Here is a 24633-nt window from a genome sequence, read left to right as displayed (position 1 = left end):
TTCAATACTTGGCATTGAAAATATTGCTCGTGTTACCATTTCAAAGCTGAAATCTTTGGGATTAATAGACCCCAAAACTCTTTGAATTACCAAACAAGTGGTTCAACTAAATTAGCCATGATGCAAACCTCAAATAAAAGACTCAATTTTCAATTAGAGTAGTTGACCTTCGTCTGACCTTTACACAATCTTGTCAATTTGGCTGGCCAATTTGAACATTCTCTAAATCACTTGTAAAACTGCTGTCCAGTCTCAAGAACTGTTATTATTCCAGAATGCTAGGATCTTGATCGCTTGATAGCTTATATTTGGTGGTTTATTCCTCAGATGTTGATAAAACCGTAATTTTATTGCCGAGAGATGGGACATTCTCGCCCAACTTAATAAGGCGGAGGTGCTTGTGCACTTTGAGTATCGTTAAAATTGATTTTGCGGTTTTGCGGTGTGACCTAGAAGTCATATGAAAGAGAGAAATGCCAACAAATCTTCATCTCAAGTCTTAGTTGTGGGGAAATTTCATCCAATCTATTCTCAAAACAAGAGGTAATCTTATAACTCATTTTAGCTACAGTAAGAACAGATATTGCTTGTTTTATTGTCATTGTATACAAATCGTAAGCTTAGTCGGAGCATAAACATTGCATATTGATAAATTTATTATGATTGAATAGATTCGTCTTATGTAGATATGAACGAACTCTGGAACAGCATAGGTGAAATCCATATTTGACAACAATCCTCAAAATCTTTATTAGAAAAATAACACTAATGGTGCCTGTATTTTAATGAGAGAACCTTCCAAATATACCAAATTAACCAGAGGCTAATTATATTTTTTCCCCAAAATTGGCTCAAAAGTTTGGCAACAGTTCTTGTAACCTTATTCGGATTTAAAAAATAACTTTATCGTTAACAATTATATTTAACAAACTTTATTTGTGTAATAACTAATAAGGACCTGAAGTTGAACAAAAGTTCAGAAATTCCATGTCAAGTTTGTTTACAACTCCTGGGATAGCAATATATAAAGAAAGAGCATAAACTCTACTACAGGAGATATATATATATAATGCCAAAAATAAAGAGAACAGAGTGTTCTGTTATAAGCTTTTGGAAGGAAGAGAGGATATAGTCATAAATTGTCCTCTTCCTAGTTGGGAAATTGGGGGAAATTTGCCAGAAATGTTTCCAATCCTCCAAACCAGAAAGTGGTTCCACTTCAGCCTCCAAGTTACCCTCAAAGAATTATCAGACAGAATTTTAAAAAGAAAGAAAAGATGCCCGATTTGCATGGAAGTCATCCTCGTAGGGGATTCTCCCTCGTTCTGCCGGCCCCCAATGACTTAAGCTCCATGACCTTGCCTCTGGGATCCCTCTATCTCTTTGACGAGAATAGAAATGCTCAACGATTAGGACTAAATATAGGAGCCTCTTCGTATCTGCAACGGATCCAAATCTGTGAAAAGCTCTGTATGCATGCGCTGTGTGTGCCGCGAGTAGGGGATTGGCGGCTGTCATATTCAGGATATATTGATGGGCTTGTGAGTGCAAAGTAAAGGCTATCCTCCATTTCCTGTGAGTTCTGCTTGTGAGTTGGAAAGTGGCAGATTCAAGAGAAACTGACTAGGATGTCAGAACTCAGAATTGCCCGGTTTCTTATTATTATATGAGGTAGATATGTCTAAAAATGTGTTGCTTTCTACATTCCTTTCAACACTAAGGTTTCCATATTACGTGCCCTGTTACTATCTACATATATCACTGCCATGATCAAATGAGAATCTTTTAAAGTATTGTCGTAATGTTGTTTTCAAAATATTCCCAGCAATTGTAACGCCAACAGCAATTTAGCTAGAAAAAATATTTGAAGGAAGTTTAGAAATGAACATTGATATTGATATTGTTAAAAGAAAACAGGAAATCTATCTATTTTGTTTCATGACAAAGTCTACTATTTCCACGAGAGGGTAAACATGTCACACTTTGTCATTTTTTCATCCTACTGTTTGTAAAAAAAAAAAGTTATTTGAGAAGGATGTTTTCTGCCTACCACAGTCATCTGTTACGAGACTTCAGGAAATCAATTTAGACGATTAATCTGATAGACTGATACAGCAATCAGTCTAATTACACCCTCACTCGTTGCTAATCTGATATGGATATCAATTTACTTTAGGAGTTTGCTGCAATGCCTTGTTAATTTGTTTGTGTCTGTAGTGCCACCCAGAGGAGAATAGTGTCTATTTTGAGACAATTATATCAATAAACAAATAAAGCTTTTCATGGAGTGGAAATTGCTGGGCTTATAGGGATCAGACATACGGTAGCTGTTGAGTATCTAGTGTTTCAGCCTCCTGATACCCATAGTATAGTATCAGCATTGTTTTTATCGGGAAGCAGGGGAAACTGGCAGGACAAAATGAGATAATTGAACTGTTTCCTTTCTGTGGTTGAAAAGTAAGCTTTCAGGTTTTTGCTGCTTTCCCCCGTTGGTTTTGAGGTGTAGCCAAACGAATGCCTGGCTTACTCCACACACGCACACGCAAGTTCAATGTAAAAGGGTTGAAACGAGAGAGAGTGGCTCCATTGATGTTGTTTGCATGTGTGCAGAATTTCCTTACCGAAAGACTCACTGAATTATTGAAAAGACAAACAAACATGAGCCTTGCCAAATATCCTGCTCTGAGGTTACACTTGATTCTCTTAAAGTCTAAATTAGCAAAATTTATTGAAACTCAATCTGTCACGTTTACCATTTTAATGATATTTCAGACGTTATTGATTTTTTTAACTCGTAAAATGGAAATGGTATTCTTATGATGTGAAATCATATTTACAAATATTCAAAACAAAGAGGCCTTGGTAGAGGCAAAGGTCATGAATATGTGGAGAAGACATTGACTACTTCAGACTTCTTGACCTATCCATACAATTAATGCAGAATCATGCATTACAGTGGAGTAGCAGTGTGTTTTTCTGTATTGGGTTGTACGTAGTAGCCTTTGATGTTACCTTGGACTGAATGAGAGGCACATATCACTGTTGTTTCTTTATATTCATGAAGGACATGTCACGTCATGGAAGAGTAGCTTGATGGAAGGGCATAATGTCAAATAACTCATACCCTGTCCAATCCCTGACATGGTAATTAACCCCCTGTGTATCCTGTCACCCTTAATCCCCTCTTAATCTGGGTAGATCATCTAGGGATTATCACTGGTGGGTTACCTTTCTACCCCTCCTTTTCTTCTTGGCACAGTGAGTATGATCTCTGAAGATTATGTCAAGGAATTGGGAAGAGGGTGATGTGTTATTAATTGATCCCACCAAAGCTTGTCATCTTGGTTGACCTCACTCACTCTACTATCTTGAGTCAGATCTAAATATATTCACCTGAGAATCATCGCGCTGTCTCATTGATGTCTTTGTACTTCTACCATATCAAATAGATCTCATAAGAAGCACAGAAAGGACTTGGGAGAAAAAAAGTTGGACACTTCTATTTCACATAATTGAAATATGTCCATGTAAGTCGGTTCAAACACCTTAACAAAACAATATGTAGGACTATACTATTCAAGTCGATCTCTCATTATTTGAGTTCATACAGTTAATGTGACTTCTTGAAATAATGCATTAAAAAGGATATGTGCCACATCTACTTTCTCTTTTTACAGGTCTTGGTTTGGACAAACCAATATACATTAGATAAGAACATACCAAGGAGTCATGTTCACATTGAGATAGAATATGTTCATTATCTCTGATCCATTGATCCCAGGACGATCTTTAACTTCCATCTTTCCAATAAGAGCATGAGTGGATTGTTATGCAGATTATACGTATTGGTTCTGGGCTTTGGTCGGACATCCCACTAAGCCTGTACGCATTGCAGGCCAGACAGGCAGTCTACATATGTATGAAAATAGATAATCAATTAATCCCGCCTCTATATCAAGTGGAACTATGGAAGCACTTCCCAAGGTCAGACAGACAATATAACAACTTAACGTCGTCGTAATCGTCTTGTTTACATTTGTCCATCGACCCATAGACAACTACCCGATTGCTCCTGTTTTCACATCAGGCGATATATGATTCCCCGTCGCTGTCACTTAATGGGCGACAAATCACGCCTAATTAGCGCTTAATTCAATTAGGAAGGGGCGCATCTGATTCTGAAATCAAATGGTGAGGTGTCGGAGATGCTTGGAACAGGGACAAATTGAATTTGGTTGTGACGAGTCTGTCCGACCTAAGTCCCTAATAAAGCAGATTTGAATAAAGATGTTGACTCATGCATGGAGAGCAAAACAAAAAAGGCCATGTGAGGGGAGAGAAAAAATGTGAGACGGAGAAGAAGCTAGCAGGGTGTAACCATGGCGGGCAAATTGGCAACACGGCCCTAATGACAACCACGACTGAGTAACGAGCTCCTTAATTGGAATTACTCGTCACGCCGTTTGACGTACTTTGGAAATAGCGCTGACTACGGGGTATCGCTAATGTACTCAATTTAGCAGTGATGGCCTGTTATTATTAGGCCATTATGAGGCTAAATTGATGAAGTTAAACTCGACACATTGTAATATCGCTCAGATCTGGAAATATGATACACGAATTTAACCTCAGACATTTAAAGCTCCATTTGTTATTACGCTGTAGTGGTTCGCCAGGGGTTTGTGTGTGTGTATGTACAGGTGGCAATGCGATGCAGAGCTAGATGATGTACATGTAGTCCTGTTGACGCAGCAAACATATGCACCCTTTTGACGACTTCATATTCCAGATGCTTGCAAATTTGCATAGCATCCAGAGTGATTCGCTGTCATTCTTGCTCGACGATGTAAGAGACAGATGTAGATCAACTCTTCTGTCTTTAGCATGAATTACAACTAAGTACACATTACGCTAAGAGATGACAAACATTTATGTTCAGTGATGACAAACAAAAAGTGATTATTTTTAGCTTTTGTGAGACTGAGTCAATAATTAAGGTGCTGCCGATAAGTGGCACTAGAGTATGTGACATTTCCCAAATGTGTGCTTAATAGAAATAGGGAGTAGATCATTTACATTAGGGACAGGAGAGTCATTATTAATGATTTTCGCGTCCTAACTTCTGTGTGCGTTTTTAATTAGAGCATGGGAAGGAAATTGATGAATGTTTGTAATAGATTTTCTGTGTATATTTATTTTAGAGAGCCTTTGTGAATGTACTTACCTTCAAAGTAAATGTGAAATGTATATCGCAAACAGTTGTCATCTCATAATCCATTTGATTGATTCATTTTTCATTTAAATGGGAGAATTGAACACAAAATTATTCCAATATGATATGTATTTACAAACAGGCATGCAAGCCACAACTGAGATGTAGAACTAACAAACTTATGTCAATTTGTTCTCCCAGCAGAGAGTGGACCACAGCCGCAACCGTCGGCGCCCCCTACCAATCCTCAGCAGCCACCCACCCCACAACAGCAACAGCAGCAGGCACAACACCAACAAGAGCTGCTTCGGCAAGAGCTCAACAACCGTTTCCTGGCGTCTCACAACCCCAGCATGTCGGTTGGCCCCCCTCCGTACCTCCGCCAAGAGACTCATATGCACCAACACATGCACCAACACCAGCATACCCACCAGCACTCGTTCCTGCCTCCGTCTGCTGCAGCACCACCAGGTCTGGTGACCTCTCCCGCAGCACCACACGTGGTGCGTGACGCCGAGAGACTCAGGCAGCAGGCAATCAGGGTAAGAGACCATGTTTCATGTCGTGCGTAGCATCTGCTCAAAGCTAGAAGTAATGTATTAACTTTGTGCTAAAGTGTGTGAATTAATACCCTTCTTGCTCTTAGCAGATGGTATTTAACATTGTTTTGTTTGAAATGGATTTGATACTAGTGGCATTATCTATGGAACCCTATATTGATGTCTGTGATGGAACCGCAAAACATCATCTGGTGGCATTGGTGTTATTGCTTGAACCACTCCTCAACATCAGACACTACTGATGGTTTAGGCAAAACTCTAGCTGTTAAATGTTAAAATGGGGTTCCATAGCCTTTTAATGAATGGTTTCCACCAGAAACTTTCAAGAAAACCTTGTACCATAATGGCACCCTCAGAAATGCACCATCAATATTGTCTTTTTCATCTAGGATCCAATTTTGTGGGACTGTTACTATATAATAGTATTGGCTCATGCTACGTTCCTTGTTCCCAAGTGTTTATATGGTACCATCATATCAAAATTTCCCTCATTTGGGGGATAACAGATAGTAACATGTCATTTGTGTGTACATGGAGAGGGGAGAAGAATGGACATGTCAGTCAATGACATGTTCACGTCACCACTTAGAATCAAACAAGAATCTATGATGATGAGTAACTCATAATCCTTGGATTAGGCCTACTGTCCCTCTCTGCTGCTTCTACCTCTCTTGCTTATTTTCATTCGACCAAGGAGCCAAGCCACGTAAGGTAGCAGATAAGTTCAAGTTACCGCCAACCGTTATCAAATATCATCTTGGGGAGATAGCAGGGGAAAAGGTTTCCACAGAGGGATAATACAATATGGCAGTTTCAGTCAAAACAAGCAAGAGAGAGAGCCCACACTCAGCCCGCAATCATAGGTAGCCGTCACGATGGCCTAGTTATAACTAGGTCACTGTCAGAACCGTAGGGATATCTTGAGCATCTCAGCTCAGTAGGCTATCTGACCAGGCAGTGTCTGGAGAGGAATCGATTTGTGACTTTGGTAGATGCACATCCAGATGGTATGCAATTATTGCTTTATCTGCCTGTACCTTTGCTTTATTGAATTTTGGGGGCCTGGAATATCTGATCCTGTTTGATCCTCGCGTAATGCGTCACAGGTTTTGGGTCCGCTGGAGAAGGGGGATCGGTGGAGAGGAGGTAGAGGTGGGAACTTGTGCATCAGTTAGAGCTATATGGTATAGATTAACACAAAGTTAGGTGCTGCATACAGAGAATAAAGAGCTTGGTTGTGAGCATAAAGAGTAGGAACCATGTGCATTAAAAAAGGGGGCATGTCAGACATTTAGAAGGCCATTTGAACTTTTATCCCTTAATTGAAAGCAGGTAAAAGTTTAACCCGATCAGAGTAAAGGTGTTACATAGAAAATGGTTTAAATGGGTTTCTTTGAGGGTTATAGACCTTTAGGTGACAATAGAGGAACTCCTTTCACTGTCATTACCTCGTCATTGGTTAATTCCAATCACATGTTGCTAATCATCCGCCCAATCGGAATCACATGCAAGGATCAGGCTGGTTTAAAGCCCAGAGGGTCGCCCCTTTCTTGATTCTTCTCCACCGCCAGATGGAGTCAATAAGGGTTCTTCCTCAAATGGGAGGTGACTAGCTGAAGGTGTGAAGTTATGTGTCTGGGAAGCTGGGGATGAGCTGGGGAGTTGCGTGTGGAGATGAAATCATGTCAAATCATGTTCTCAGGGGTCCCGTCTAGACTCTGAAGATCGAGCTCTGTTCTCAACTTTAGCCGGGATACACAGACGGCATCTTTGTGTTTGGTTCTAATTTGGTTAGACAGGGGAGGAGTGCTAGTTTGATGGTTTAAAAGATCTAGAGATGTGTTTAACTGTCTGTTTGTGTGAGAAAGTTCAATCTGTAAACATGGGGCAAGACATTCGTATTCAGTTCATTGCACTTCAAGGCTTGTACGGTCTATAGAATTCTTCAAGTTGATTTCCATTCAAATTTACCGCATCAAATTAAATGAGTGAGACTGGAGATATTGCTGCTATTTATGTAAAATAAGGTTTCTTTAACCCATTCTATTACCACGTGCTTAATGCTCAGTCATTTTGTGGGAAAATCCTTATTTATACATGTGCAATAATAATATAAAATGTTTAGGGGTGCTAACACAAATAGTTCTGTTTCACTTTATACAAAAACACAGATTTGAAGAGAAACAAAACACAAAGAAAGAAAAAGACATTATTTAACATGAATCTGGCTTGTTTACTTTATAGATTTTTAAAGTTTTAGACTGATTGCTCATATGATAGAGTCAGGATGGCACCTGCCTTTAATGATCATATTTAAGGCATTCTTGATTTGTGAAGGAAGAAAGGGGAGGGGAGGGGAGGGGAGGGGCTGCAGACTAAAGAACAGCTCATCCTTCCTCCTACCCTACTTCAAGAGAGAGAGTAAAATCTGTTAACTCATCCCACTTCCTGTCACTCTGATCACAAACATGCGAGCAAGAAGTGGAGACTTTAGGGATTCTGACAATGTATAGTCATGTGAGGATCAACAATGAAAGTCAAAGAGAATTACAACGCTGAGCTAATGAGAAGAAAATGGAAGCAATATCCCACCAGAACCAAAATTAAACGAGCACAATGTCTTTCATGTATGACATCCTATTTCATCTCCTTTTGTGTGATTGTGTAGATATGTTTGAGGGGAATGGGATTGTTTGGTTTCATTGTGGAATTATTCAACTCATCTTTGCATGAAATTTTAACCGAGCAAAGGAGCCACATGAGAGGTCGGTTTACATCTTAGTAGCGTCCCTCCCTTTCTCATCATGATCTGTCTTGGTGATCAATAGCCTTCTCTACGAATCCTCGACAGAAACACGAATGAGAAGAAGAAGTACCGGTAAGCAGAAAAGAGCTAACAGATGACTTTTATTCCTTGCATGTTATACTTCATGTTCAACCTCTTCCTTGTTTTGCTTTGGTCGCTGCCGATCTTCCCCAAAGATGTTCATTTTTCTGCAGAGTAATGCGTGTCTTGGTCTCGTGTGTCCTTTGAGCAAGATGGAGAGGGGGAAACAAGAAGTGACACTGAGTTATGGCCCAGGACACCTGCTTCAAATATCATCCTCGTCAAAATCACTTTAGAAATGGAGAACGGGAGGAGACAGAGATAATTTCTTGTCATATTTTCTCAGACCATGTTCTTCTCCCCTTTTAAGTATTGCAATCTAGAGTGAAAAACAGAAGGGGAAGAAATGGTTGTATCCATTTGTCCTTCTGGTTGAGGGCATTGGAGTGCAATGACATGTGTACATATGTCCCAAAACAAAAACAAAATTGTTGCTTTATGAAAATTGATGGAGTTGAACAACAAGTATCCAAATATTGCAAATATACATACTTGGATCGGTGTAAAGGTGTTGCTTGTTCTACGTGAAAAGCAGCAGTTTCAAGTAGTGATATGCCTACCTTGCTCTATTGCAAAGAGCAGACCTTATTGAAAGACCACATGTTATGAGACATCACATGATTAAACCCTGATTGAATTCATTAGGAGAAGACGTAATACCTGCCTTGATTAAGTTTCCTTGCCCAAGATGTCTATCTCTCTCCTCAATTTTCCCCCTATACCTGACTAGGCCCTTGCCAAGTCAACCAAGTTCAGAAATAACTCCTGTAAAACAAGATTTGTTTAGTTGAGCCAAGTAAAACAGGACTCTGGAGGCGTGGAGAAGACGTAATAGGAGCCAATGATGATGATGATGATGATGCAGAAGTTCAGCACCATCATCACCGTTGCGTCTTATCACCTGATACGGACTTGAAGTGCCCTGCTCACTCTATCAGTGGGCTGCTGGATGATTGTAAACGGATTTACTTTCTTAAGGTGAGGTGAGGGGAGATGGGGAGTTAGCGGGTCGTCTGTCGGGAAGGATTTCAGTGATGGTGATCGTGTCTCGCTGCAGCAGGTGGAGGATTGATAATTGAACAAGAGTGTTGTCATGCAAGGTGTACTTTATGCCCCCTACCCACCACGTCCTCAATTCCATCTTTTCAGCAAATTAATTACGTGCTGGCTTGCGGGTGAGGAAGTACGTAGGAGATCTAAGGTTAGTTGTTGTTGATTTTACAGGATAAGCTCATTTTTGGCAACATAGTGACTATAATTACTATACAAGCATCATTTATTTTAATCAAATTTTAGCCAGGTATTAAGAGGGGAGATGGGAGTGTCCATAACACCATCCAAAAATAAGACCTGCGTATTTAAGACGTAGATGTTTTAACACATTAATCACAGATGTCTGTGAGATAAGATACTTTAATCAGGAAATTGAAGTTTGAAAATTGAATATTTTCATGCGGATGTAGTGTGTTTGATTCAATATGACATCTAATGCCAGGTGATTGCTAAGAATGCCAGGATGAATCGACGCAAAGTCACTTTCATTTCTCCCCCACCGCTAAAAAATGACGTCTTTGTCCAAGTTTGTTTACCATTTTTTTTCAAACCCTCTTCACTCCACTTCTGTTGCAGTGAGTTGAGTTTAATCTTCAGGGAACAGCTATTTGTCACGGAAGAATTGAATCACAGCGGTAATAATTCAATTTTGGTCGTGATCGCGAGTCATTACACTATCACAAATCCCACATCTCCTGCCTGCATGCCTATTCCTTCTACCTGGCGACTCTCTCTCTCTCCGACCTACCCAAAGAACTCATACCTGGTGTGAAAGGGCATCGATCGCAATTTCAGACAAAGAGAGTGGACTACTACAAATGGGAGATCATTCATGTCGAAAGGTCAAATCCTCTGTATAGGTAGAGATGTACACAGTATGATTGATTGATTTCTGAATGTTGAGGGAAGAAAAGAAGTTTGTGGGAGACAGTTATATAGGTGTAGAGCATTGTTTTTTTAACGAAATGAAACATTAAAACGGAGTAACACATTTAAAAGAAGCAGACTGACTGACGTAGGCTATCTAAATACATTTGAATATCAATTAATTCACTGTGTCTCATAAAACCCCCAAAACACCTCTACTTTCTTTAAGGTGCATTTTCAATAGAGGTGTCGTGGTCGAGTGGATACGTCGCCAGACTGTCGATCGCAAGGTCCGCTGTTCGGGTCCCGCCGCGGCACTAATGTCCTTTGGCAAGACATTGATCTACATTTACCACACTCAACCCAGGTGATGTAAATGTGTACCTGGCAGGAATTAATTCCTTGAAATGCTGGAGCGCTGTATAAACGGCAGCTAGGCTAAAGCCAGGGTAATAATGAATGCGCCGCGGAATAGATTTATCTAGATAGACGGCGCTATAGAAATGCCTGTTAGTATTAGTATTATTAAGTCCAAGACATTTGATTCTGTCGGTCTCTAACCCAGGGATTAATTAAGGACTGATTGTGAACCTGTGGGATGCCTATATACATGATTCGTGTATCCTACCATGCAAGTAGAAGCAAATTAACTTGCCTCCCCTAGTTATCCCAAGGTGATCATGTTGACATAATATCTAATACCCCTAGCAGACATAGTCCAAAGGACATCACCATACTTCTGCACCCCACCACGTAATATTGGTTTCCTCCAAACATGAGCCATGTCCGTCCATCGGCTGCTAGCCCAACTTCATTACTGTATAATCTAATCAATTTTCTCAAACAAATTTCATTACCAACCCAGCAGGCGCAATTTGTACAGGTGCTTGCCAAGTCCATGCTCTTGACCCCTGACCTCGACGACCAATGTGTGTGTCTCCGTGTTTTTCTTGGTTCTTTCCATCCGAGTCTGTGTTCTGATCTTTACGCCTGGATGGTGTATCCAGCGGTGCTATCTACATTTTCCCCTTCCAAATTGACAGAAATTTGGCCAATTTCCTCACTAAGTCGCCTCCCACTGTGCCAGATTGATGCGCCAAACAATCGCAGTGGGGATGACCTATGACCTTCGATTAGCACCAGCTTCCTGTCGATATAGGGTCCAATTGAATCAGGTAGTTAATGAGTGCTGATTGCCGTCATGCTAGGTGAGCAGCGGGGGCAGCAGCTTGTGGGTGTCGAAATGGCCGCCTGTTATGTCGCTACCTCCAAATCATGTTCCACCAAATATGGTGAAAATATCTGCGTTTGTCATGTTGGTATTTCATGTCCCATGTTAAGTCTTTATATTTCTGGTGTGCATGGGTTCATTTGTCTTGTACATTGAAGTATTAAAGGTGCTCTTACAGATGTCCTCAATCTAATTACGCATTGTTCTTGTACCATGTTTTGATTTCTCCCAAAGTCCAAATTGATCTCTCATTTATCCATGGCAAGAAACATTCTATGCACTCATAAGTGAACTTGTTCACCCTATGTCTATTTCCAGAGTCTAATACATTAGTTTTTCTTTGTCTGTGAGCCTCATTAAATCAGTCAAATGCCATGTACAACAAATTGCCCAAACCCATTATGGGCACTATACCCCACTTTCTCTCCCTCTCCCTTCCTTTTTCCTGCCATGTAATGCAAATCTAATATCATTTCCTACACAAATTTAGGCCAATAATTGCTTCCAAATTGAGACGTTTGGACGGCTGACCTCCCCAGGCTGAGCTGCACTTTTCCCTGTTGGAGGTCTGGCTCAAACAGTGTGGCCTTTGAGTCTGTCAGTCTGTCGCTCCCTCGGTCGGTCGGTCATTTGGTTGTAGTTCCCTGGCTTACAGTGTATTCACCCCGTAATCGCTGCCGTGTTAGCGGGACAACAACTGCTGTTAATGCAGGAGATTTCCTATTTCTTCTTCTATTGATCTGGGACTGCTTAGCCACGGTATAAAATCCACAAATCCTTCCACTTCATTATCTTCCTCCTGTCCCCTCCCCCCTCTTCCCCGCCCCCTCTTCCCCACCCCTTTCATTAACCGTCATTCACCCTTATTATTTCTTTCTTGTGACTTTAGGCATAATCTCGTTCCTATTCCATCCAAGTACCCATTTGTGTGACTAAATGACTATAATTATCAACGAAAATGAGAGCTGAAAATTATACATTAATAATTTCTGCTTCATCATGCCTTCAGGGAGTTAGATCAGTAATAAAAAGGACATTAGCTTCTTTAGTTATATTCCCCACCAGGCATACACCCACGTTAAAGTACATTAGTTTGAAGCTGTAATGATAAAACATGGCTGTCTTTGAAGTGGCCTTTTATAGTTTCCTGACAGGCATCTATTGAGAGCCAGTAGGACTTTGAGTCACTTCGTGTTTAAAGACAATGATTTAACATCCTTTTGACTCTCAGCAGATGTTATTTTGTGGACATAATGCCTCATGATGCAGTCATCTGCATCAACATTATCTCATTTCTTTAAGAATGATATAAATCAGCAACCGTTGAAGTAAAGAGCTGCTTCATGTACTCTTCATGCTTGGTGTGGAATTGCTATGACAGATCATTGCATGTAGCTTGTGTGTCTTGAAGAATACCATGAGGATAGAATTAGATTCCTGGGCAAAAGACGAGCCTAGATCATAATGCACTTGACATCTGTGATTTTAGCATAAGCCTTGCATCAGACGCACAGTCCCTGCGGTGAGAGCACGTACAAATGAACAACTTCAAGAAATACAGAAACCCTCCTCAATGATGACTGACATGATGGGTACACCCTTTCCTCGTATCGGTCCCTGTTCCGAATCAAAATGTGGTGAATATTGAGTTTCCCCGAGCATCAGGATGATTAAACAAACTGGGGAATGTTTATCCAGATTATTGGTTTAAGTAGAAGCGACTTGATAACGTTGTTGGATCAATTCGGCGCTAATTTCCCGATGCTATCGCAAGAAACTATATTTCACATGAAATCAACATTCCGTGTTGTCTCGCGAGACGGCGGCGGGGAGAAGTATTGGAGCGACTCGCCGTCCGGTGTGAATTCTCAAATTTGCATTCAATCGTCCCACGTGTGATTGGGAGTGACAGGGAAAATCAAATCAGGGAGTTTGGGTAATTTGTAGAGTAATGTTATTCTTAAGAAGCATAACCTCTGAGTAGTGATGATTTCAATCAAGATTGTTTCAAAATGACCTAATATGGGACAAGGATGGTGGTAGTTAGGACTGCTTTGAGTTAAGGAATCGAGGACGGCCAAATGGAGTTGGTTTCATGAAGGCAATGTGATGCAGATGAGACACAAGAATGGTGATAAGAAATAAGGCCCCATGCACTGGCATGCAATAAGATTCTCTATCTAGTTCATGATCTCTGCTATTTTCATATTGTATCTTTAACCAGTTCAGGAATCTTCTCTCATAATTTTTTTCTTTATAATATATTTTAAAAGATATTTCTAGTTTTAGCAAGTTAGGGAACACATTACAACGGTAACTTGTTAAAATCTCAGAAAATTGATAAATTTTAGAATTTTCTTCACGCTTAAACATTCTATTTCTTAAATTTGATATTAAAAATAAATATATGTAACTTCTATCTGAACCTGTGAATTATGGAATCAAGGCGCTATCAGTTCCAATCACATTGTTTATGAACATTAAATCAAAATAGATGTTTCAAAAGATGTACCACAATGGAAATGTAAACACAAAATGATTGAAAGTGATGTTGGAAGAAATGTTACATTCTAATAATCCAGACTGTTTAGCATCATGTCATAGCGTATTGTAGTGGGTTGTGATTGAACAAAGAAGAGATTGAAGAAGACTGAGGCACGCGATAAATCTACTAGCTATCTGGGAGGTTGTCCAATAGCATTAGAGATGACCTGACCTTAAATTGACCTTTGAACCCTATCTGTCATGCTCAGTAGTGCCCTTACATCTCATTTCTCTAACCTTGTCTTCATTGTAGTTACTAAAAGTGTTTGGTGATGTAGGATTGGGTCTTGTTCTCTTGATCAAGAGAACTTTTTTTTCCCCTTTGAATAGAGGAAACATTCAGAAGCAGTGTTTTGTTTGTAAGAAAGTTGAAGCTAAATTTACAGTTGGAGAGGATTGATTTAAAAGCCAGCTTGCTAGAATGTGTCTTTTATCCTTGTATAATTGTCAAATTGCTGCTGTACATCACCACAGCTGTAGATAATAGGCTTGAGTCGGTACGGTCGATCACACCGGGACCCGACCGTTGCCGTCGGGTCCCGGTTTCGTTTTTTGAGAACCGACGCTCCGAAAAAAATAATGAAATATGTAAGAAATTGCAGTTTTGCACACCTCTAAAATCAATCCACCTTAAAATTTAAGTATTCAATTGTTACCAATCATATGCTAGCTCATCCTGAATCAATCCGAACTGCTGATATAAATATGGGTTGCAAAGCAGTTCGCTGCATGGGGTTGTTGTTGCCAGCTGCTAGCTAGCTACTGTACTGGCCAGGTCTCTCGGCATGATTAATAAATCAGGTTGAAAGAAACATTAATGTTTGAATAATAAAACGGCTTTCTAAAAAGTACTTCTTTACAACATACCGATCAAATAATTTTTAAAAGACAAAATAGATATTTTTTCTTTGACTTTGAACACTGCATGCTTCTTTTAAAAGCTGAAAAATACTTGGTAATCACAATAAGTTTCGATACGGATAGTTGTTGCAAGGCAAGTTCAGACTAGTCTCGGAAAAATGCGCACTGCTCCTCGTTAGCTGTATATGCGTGCCAGAACGAACCCAAACAAAGACGTGATCGTAACGAGAAAAAATCATTAAAAACTACGAGAGCACAATTTGAAAGACAACTACTCAAAATTATCGTCAGCAGATACATATAACTTGGAGGAAGAATACAATAGTTGTCCAAGAAAAGCCACAGAAATAGTGATATTTAAGGAGTTACTATAGGTACAATTATTATCGGAATGGGCCTGCTGCTCCGAATTACACATGTTTAAATTGAACACGAGGCTAGAAAACAAATACACAAATACCGCCCTCTACGGTAAAAAGCAGTATAACGAAGGATTCGAGTATTTGCAGCATGCCCCTTGCAATAAAAATGTACCCAGTTACTCCTCGATTATCACAATTTCTGTGGCATTTCTTGGGCGATTATTGAAATCTTTGTCCAAGTAATGTATCTGATTATGGTAATTTTGAGCAGTAGTTCTCTTTCCAATTGTGCTCTCGTAATTTTGAATGATTTCTTGTTACGATCAAGTTTGTTTTGGTTCGGTCTGGCACGCCTTACAGGTAAGAGGTGCATTGCGCATTTTTCCGTGACTAGTCTGAACTTGCCTTGCAACAGCTATCCGTATCGAAACTTCTTGTGATTACCAAGTAATCTTCAGCTTTTAAAAAAAAGCATGCGATGTTTGAAATAAGAGATAAATATTTATTTGTCTTTAACAAATTATTTGATCGGTATGTTGTGAAGAAGAATTTTTTAGAAAGCCGTTTTATTATTCTAACATTCATATTTTTTGACCCGATTTATTCAACCTGAATGAATCAAAATGGCGGCTCGAATGTTGTCTTTATACTTTTGCTCGAGATTTTTTACTTTTAGAGGCACGATAATGGCACTTAACATCGCCAATCATGGATGAAAATAATGCCAAATGGAAGAATATACCAATCTGTGCCGAGGTATGCATGTGTTGATTTATTTGACTGATAAAAAAGGTCACTTTTAAGGGACATACTGATGATATGCGCTTTTTATAGAGGCAAGTGACAAATCCTGCGAGCTGATTTCGGGACACCGGGTCCCGATCGGTGCAAGGCCGTCGGGACCCGGTTTATGAAAATCCCGACATGACTCAGGCCTAGTAGATAACATGAATAAATGGACCAACATTTGCGATGTACTTATATTGTGAGTTGGATGGAAATTTGAAGCAGTGTAATTGTAACTGCAGGAAGAAGCTATCTTGAAATTTACTACTTGTTTCCAAACGTCGCTTGAATGAGCCTTCACATATCATGACGTAGCTCATAACTACGCAAGTTTGAATGAATGTTAGCGTTTCCTTGATGGATAAGAGAATGATATGATTCTAGTACTCTGCTAAGAAACCCTCTTTGCTATCTCAAGTTGATATGAACGTACTCTTCTGGAGCCTCGTTCCTGTATGACGCTGTAAAACTCACATTTCTTTCATCTTATAACACACAGATAGGTGAGTATGCGTAGACCCTTTGTTGGATGCAGATTATGGATATATTTATTTTTCACTTTTCAATTTACCACACCATGTGTAAACAAGCCTCCAGAGGTCAAAACAGAGAAATACTGAATAATAGATTAGTAAAAAAAGTTTTAAAAAAACAGTTTTCTGGTTTCATTTCTCCATATCATATTTTCACTCAGAAATTGAATAGATAATTGATAAATTACTTCTAAATGTACAGTCTTCTTACCAGGTTGGAATAGTTAACAGAATGGTACAAGTTTGGCTCTCTTTGAAGGTCTGATTTGGTAGTTATTAGAAGCATTTATAAACGGGAAGTGCATTGTTTATTTATTCATTAGTTTATAACAGTGAGCTCATGTTGTGCATAAGCTTATCTTGGAAGTCCACATGTCTGCGTTAAATGACTCTTTTCCATGTCTGCCTCTCTGTATTTGCAATCCCAAGTTTAGCGGAGGATTTTGGAGGAGGGTAACAATAGGCTGACTAGCATCACAGAAGATTTTACCATTATGATCATGTTTGACTCATGGAGAAGCACAATGCGATGACATCACGTTGCCGTAAATTCCTGATAATCAGAGGGTTTTAAGAGAGCATATTGTTAGGTGACAGAAGGCTTCACTTTTTTTATCCCTAAACTCTCTCATTTGTTGCTGCAAAGTGACTTGGGTTGAGTCATTTTGAATAATAGCAAAACAGTTGTAAATGTTCCCTCAATGATTAGTAGAAAACATGTGAGAGTAGTCACTCTTAAAGCTGGATTGTAGCAAAGGATCCCTCCTCAGTTTTTTTTATAAGCAGAGGAAATATGATAGAGATTTGCGGAGTAAAGGTCAGAAGAATTTGAAAATGAATAACTTCAAGACAACACAGACAAATGATAATTTCATAATGATTGATCTACAATCTTTATTCAATTTTTAATGGGAAGGATTGTTTTAATCAGAAATGCGTCTCCATCTGCCTTTGAAGAAAAAAAAAACATAAAACCCTATGTAGCACATGGAAATCAGTGATTAAAGACACTGTTAGCTGCAGGATGAAGAATGTGAGGAAACATTGGGCTCTTAGGCGACACAGTATTCTCATCATTCATCTCCAGGAATTATATCAGCTGCCAAGTTGTCACTTCTGGGTATTATTTCCGATATTTCTGTTTTTGAAAACGAGGGAAAGCCGGGTTAGAGTAGGGGTTAATAAGGCTCTGGAGCCGTAATCCTCGCGTTTTCTCCTACTCAGTTATTTATAAACATGGGGGATTTGAGCCCTGTAGTGGCGAGAAGAAAAGTGTTGACTCATCTAGCCAGGGTAGGCTCTGGGATTTTCTGTGGCTTTAATTGTTTTTGTGGAGTTTCGTTATTATTACTAATGGCCTCTCAAATACTAGTATACTTTTAGTCAATAGACTTGTGGTATACTAATGACTGAGTAAATTTGTAATTTATGGATATCCAAAAAGATAATAACAGCACCATTAACAAGAAAAGAAAATGATTCTGCATGTAATTTTTATTTAAATTATTGTCTTTCTTTGACTTTATAGAGTGCAAGATCTCTGTAAATAGGTATTTGCACTTTCATTATGTTTATCTCTGTAGCCCTCTCATCTCACAGCACTTGTATGTTTACAAATGTCACAAGAGAGTAAAAGTGGCTTATTTGTGAAGACCGGCAGAATGGGATTGTGCCCTCCCTCTCCTTCCCCTCTTTCCAAAATAGTCATTAGAGATGATTCCTATCCAATCGTTGAGCCATTAAATCCCATCTCATCCCTCGTCTCCCTATCTTCCTCTCCCATCCGCGTCTTCTAAATAAACATTGCTCCTTCCCACAATCCCCCCACCTGACCTTTCTACCTCGCAGGCAAACAAGCGAAGGGAAGAGTCGCAGTCACCCGCATGACCTTGCAAAAGCGAGAGATCGGGAAGGGGAGGGGGAAGAGTCGTGCGAGGAGCGTGAGTGCCACTACAGTGGATTGAGGCTAAGGAAGTGGGAAGGAAATAGGCTTAACAAGTGTCAAATTGATGTGTGATGGAGATTGTAATATCCAATGACAGGGTATGCCATGTCTTGCAACCGAGAGTCCACATCACTTAATGGATGGCAGCGATGGGATAGGTATGGGCCTGCATCTTCCACTCAACCCACCATCAATCACACAGGTGATATAGGGGAACATGGGGATGGGGTAGGCCCCCACCCCCACCCACTCATACCCCCACCCCTTCCCCATTACTGAACCCTCATCTTTAAACATTAGAAGGTGTGGGGTGGGGTGGGGGATAAGAACAGGTATTTCAATATGCTATCCTATTTCCTTTCATAATCTTACAATTCTTGCACATGTGAAACTGTGCTTTAGAGTGACAAAATGTTATTTTCCTCTTCATGTTTTATAGCACTGAACCCAAGTATAAGGTTTTGAAATATGCTGTTACATGAGGTTTCTTAACAGAGCAGGAGGAAGGCATGATGCCATCCTCTCCCATTGTAGTATCCTGTACACAATTAAAGGAATCATACATTTTTGCTTTCAAAGCATGAGTTTTACGTCGGCATCTTGTCATGCATCACTTAAATTGAAACAAAACAGGTTTCTCAGCTGTGGGATAAGAAGCAGGAACTTCAGTAAGACTCAAGAACTCCAGAGGATTCTCATATTTCTGCGTCATTATATAATGCTGTTCTACGTCTTCTACGTGGAGATAAATTTGCTCTCCCATAATTAACATTGTTTTAACCTTCCACTGCAGAGACAATGAATCATGATCTGGCTTGTCAGATTTGAAGTTATTTTTATCCTCATTATTGACAGATGCTAAGGCATGTTCAGATCCAAGAAGCAAAAGACAGGTAAATGAAGGATCATCCATCAATGACGTTATCACCCCTCTAAATGTCAAAACAAATTTGGCAAGTTATAGGTCCTCCATAGTTACCTCTTATTAGTGACTCATTGCAATAAGAATTTGATATCAACGGATGTTATTAAAGTGTTCAGATGTAATAAAAGCTTCTTATCCAAACAGGCAATCCCAGGAGAGCTTTTGTCTCTCAATCAGTCAAGTTTCTCAAATTTACAACAATATAGAATAAGATTAATCAAGGAAAATATACTTCAGTTTTAACCTGACTGTGCAGAACAAAAGGAGGTGGTGATTGGATATAACAGTAACCTGATAAAATAGAAGTTGACTTTTTATCATTATTGCAAGCCCACATCCAGAATGCCAAGTCAAAATCACAATCATTCTAGGAAGTTATTTTAGAAGAGGGGTTTGGTACCTTTACCACCTGTTGCCACCGCCTCTGCGGGGCCCCGCCCCAGGTTCTCTCCCTATATAACCTCCATACTTGAGAGAGGGAGGAAATACGTGAGCCCATCTCGTCACGTGGTACCATTTTTGTGGCAAATTATCCATGATTAGCTCGCCTTGCACAAGCAGCTGTCCAACGAGATTGAATTATGAAGTGCATCCTTTTTCAAAAGAAAGAAAAGAAGTAAGATGGTACAACTTAGAGACACTTTTGTGGCAGGGAGCCAGGGATAGATTAATTGCTTTTTCTGAGAGGAAAAGGGAAAATTATCATAACATGCTAATTTGATGAGTGAGGTGGGAAGGGGGTAAATAAGCCAAGGTTTTGAAAATGATGGAGACCCTAATTTACCCTGATTTTTTGTGTGTATATTGAGATTTATCTTGCATCAGTATTGCGTGTGAAGTACCACTGGGGCTCACATTTGTCAATAATTATCATTCTTGGTTACTCATCATGGGCTAATTTGATGTAGCCATGGCGATAAAGTAAACAAACGAGGCGGACAGCTGTGGATAGTCTCGATGGGACAGAAAGAAATGCACCCAGCCACTGGTTACCAGGGTTTAAATGAAAATTGAACATGACGCGGTCTAAGTTGTCAATTTGTTATCTTGTGAAATGAAATTACGCAGCAAATTTTCTCATTAGAGCACTATCTGGAAGCAATTTGTGTATCGATGAACATGATGTACGTGATTGCTAACCAGGGATTAGAAGAAAGATTGTATCTATCTTACTTGATGCTGAAGAAGGAAATAACTTTAAAGTCTCAATATGATGTGTGCATCATAGGAAATTTATGGGACAAACACAAAATGGGAGCATTCGTTAGAAGAGAGCTTTTGATGTAATATTCGTACTCGGTTTACCCTTTGTTCAGTCCATTCCATGGCCACATGATGACATTTTTGCAATAACACAAATCGTGGTCATTTGCATGAGATAGAAAGGAATTGAATTTGAAATGGGTTATGTGGAGTGAAAGTATGACGTGGAAGACTGCTCAAGCTAGATGGAGGATTGTTGGGAGTGGTATTGGCAGTGCACTTTACTACCCATCAATCACTACGCCGCTTTCATTGGACTTTCACATTTATTTGTTGTCTTGTTTATTCGTGTCACGGCAGATGGAGACATAGCGCTCCTGTAATTCGCTTTGGCAATTGATAGCCACACAACACAAGCTGCCGACAGAATGTTTCAGTTTGTAAGTCGACCCCGGCGATAATCCGCTTCCGAGCGAGGCTAACAAAAATGGAGAAGGAAAGAACGCTTTTACACCGGACTACCCGAACCAAATCCTCCATTTTTTTGAGAAATTATTCATCCAATATTGTCTGGAATCCCTAGGAGAAGCATCTTGTGAAGTGTGGTAGGATCGGGTCTGTCAACACCCAGTTTAAGGTGGTTGTCGTGTTGGGTTCCATGGCCGAAAATCCCATGCTTAAAGAACCTCGCAATTTAGGGGGAAAGGAGACCATCATTGCGAAAGAGGAGGAAAAATAGAGTTATGAGAGTGGAAGAGAGAGAGATGGTGGTTGACTAGGGTTAAGGTGCACTTTTGAGGCGAGTTTGTTTTCCTTACTCACTTGCGTCTTTCCTCTCACCTTCTTCATATCCTCGGTTAAGATCACCTTAAAGATGATGACTGTCGATTCTAAAATCGTCTGTCTACACCGTAGCCTTCTCTCACTCTCCACCGTTTGTTATGCATCTGCATTAAGGAGGATTCCAGGTAGGCTTTGTCGTCGCATTAGCGGGATCTCACACCGTATCAGCACCGAAGGCCAGACCAGGCCAGGCGGGATTTACCAACCCCCACGTTTCATGATCAGAGACCCTTAGCCCCATCCCCATTACCGTAACTCCCTTGTCATTCTCCCGACCGAGTTGGACGCGTAGAGTGGGGCGCTTCGCTCGGTCTAGGGAGTGAACCCGGATTGGGGTTGTGACAGGAAAAGAAAGTAGAACAGGTGGTGTGTATGTAAGAACTAAATCTGAGGTATTAATGGGATAGGCCCAGTAGTGACAGACTCTTCACAACAACTTAATCCCATGTGGTTTAAAGACACCATGATCTATGCGTGGGACTGAGTTTGCAAGTACCTCTCTGGAAAACACTACCTCACATTGCATTCACGCTCCTCTGCATATCTCATTTAACACATTCAAGGGATATTGGGATACACGTAGGAGTAGATCATGAGTCACCTTGCGGTGAATAATTTGCTGTTTCAGTCATAAGCATCACCAAGAAAGTTCTTCTAGCGAGCATCTTTGTCGAAAATGGAGGAAGAGATGTGACAGGCTGATACCCAATGCTAAAGAGCCCTCTTTAAGGACAATGATATATTCCTAAAGTGCAAGAAACAAGCAAACCACCTGTGCTGGCACCTAGCTGAGCCAGCCAGTATTTCCTTGCCTTCCTGGACATAAAATCCCCTCGAATGCGTGGAAAACAGAGCTGAGTTCATACGAGAAAGGGAAGCAGGGATGATGGTAGGCAGGCAGGCAGGCCACAGGGAGTGCAGTGTAGGATTAGGAGGCGGATATTGGGGGGATTAGTGGAGATCTCCTCCAAACAAACCCCTCAAGACCTTCTAACACTCCCATGAGGTTTACAAGATATACCGCCCTCGCTCCTAATGAGATTACCGCCTAAATCTCCCACATGCCATTTATTCACTCTCTAGCTGTTTCTCTAAAGGTATGTCTTCATCAGCTCGAGATTTCCAAATAGCCCGCTATTTCTGATTTGGGAAATAATCCTGAAGTTACAAATCGCGGTCTTCATCAGCTCGAGACTCGACCTCGAAACTTGAAACTTGTATGATATTTTGCTCAGCATTCGCGCATAGTGTGAGTCTTCGGGCTGGTAAAGACGCACTGGACAAATAGCTAGATATTTTGCAAACTAGCCAAAGATATCTTGGGATGATTATCTCAACCAAATATCCTGCTAATTGCAACTTCGAAATGATGAAGACGCAAATTAACTGGATAAGTTGCGATGGGGATAGTTGAAATAGCGGGATGTTCGGCAATCTCGAGCTGATGAAAACAGGCCTAGTGTTTCTCTAAGAAAGTATTTTCACCCACACACCTTGTGGTGCTAACATTCCGTTGGACTACACCCTGATCCGGCACAGAGGGCATGCTCCACACAAAGGGGTTTATTTTGGTAGGAAAGGCTTGACCTGGTATGTTAAGCACACAATCTGTGCTGATATATACAGAGAGATTCAAGTAGATCTCATCACATAGGTTGTTGCACAGCTCATGCTGGGGCTTCATCATTCAAACCTCTCTTAAATAGAGAGAATCAGAGAAGAAAATAGCTTTGTTTTTCAATTGTAATGGTGCATCAGTTATAGGGACTTCTTCGTAGTGTTATTAAAGTAGCATTTGGTTGGTATGAAACAATATTTCATATCAAGAACCGACAAATAAAATCCAGGCTTATATGCCTTTATAGACATGCTTGTACATACTGGTAAATGTTTTAAGATTGTAGCTCTGGATTGTATGGAGTGTATGCCATGTCTTCTGAGACCGTATTAGGCTGCAAATTGGAAGAGCCTAATGACCAATGTTGCACAACTAATGACCCCTGCTCTCTCTCTCTCCCCCCAGCCCCCTACGAACAAGACCATAAAGAAGGTCTCGTAGGGAGGTATAGCCAATCTTACATCTTCACGGTACCATCGCCACAAAGTACAAACACATGGTCACCTCTTCATCTTACTTCCAACCATCACTTCAAACCAAAATTGTCCCTTGCCATGTTTGCTCCCCGTAACCCTTCCTGGCATTAACAAGGCTCTTATCGAATTTTACGTCTTCAAAGTCATGCAATTAAGACTTAATAAATTTCCTCAATATACCCCCGCAAAGATTAATCTTCAAAATTTCCTTCCCTCAATTAGAAAGGAGATGCCCGATGGAGATTGCGATGGCAGTCTTAGGCAGTGTCTATTTATTGGGTTACAAAAATACCGTCGAGTTTATTCAGCGTCCCTTGAATCTTAAGAGAGATCTTCCTGTGAGATCACATTTGTACGATTCTTGCAGTAAATTTGGATTGACGATCATATTTCGCACAGCAAATTGGATTAATGATCCTAATTCAGCCAGCCATTTGTATCATCTGCTCAGAAAATATTTCCACTTTTGATCGTATCGAATTCAGACGTCTTTCTCTTGATGTTCTGTAGTGGGATGGATTACACATATTTTGGCACCCCGTTTCCTGTGTTGAGGAATTCATATTAGAGCATATCTGCGGGTAATTACGCTTTAATTTCATCAAGAGATAATATACTGCCTCGTCATAATACCTGCATTAAAGCCCCCTCTTCAGGATGTTGTACTTTTAGTCGCTGTCTTGGAAATGTTGTAACTGTCATCTAACTTGCTTCTCTTGGATCACTT

The 24633-nt window shown here is 40.2% G+C and overlaps 1 protein-coding gene across 1 annotated transcript in view; it reads left to right on the top strand.

Moving 5' to 3' along the window:
• LOC105441117 (autism susceptibility gene 2 protein-like) overlaps positions 1–24633 on the top strand; it is an 88178-nt gene that overhangs the window by 40657 nt on the left and 22888 nt on the right. Inside the window, exon 7 of the mRNA XM_030992521.1 lies at positions 5417–5754. Within this exon, the coding sequence (XP_030848381.1) occupies positions 5417–5754 (338 nt within the window). The remainder of the gene's footprint in view (positions 1–5416; positions 5755–24633) is intronic.

Source organism: Strongylocentrotus purpuratus, unplaced genomic scaffold (genome assembly GCF_000002235.5).
Source record: "Strongylocentrotus purpuratus isolate Spur 01 unplaced genomic scaffold, Spur_5.0 spur5_scaffold_2, whole genome shotgun sequence".
Taxonomy (NCBI): domain Eukaryota; kingdom Metazoa; phylum Echinodermata; class Echinoidea; order Camarodonta; family Strongylocentrotidae; genus Strongylocentrotus; species Strongylocentrotus purpuratus.
This window is presented reverse-complemented; position numbering and strand designations above follow the sequence as displayed.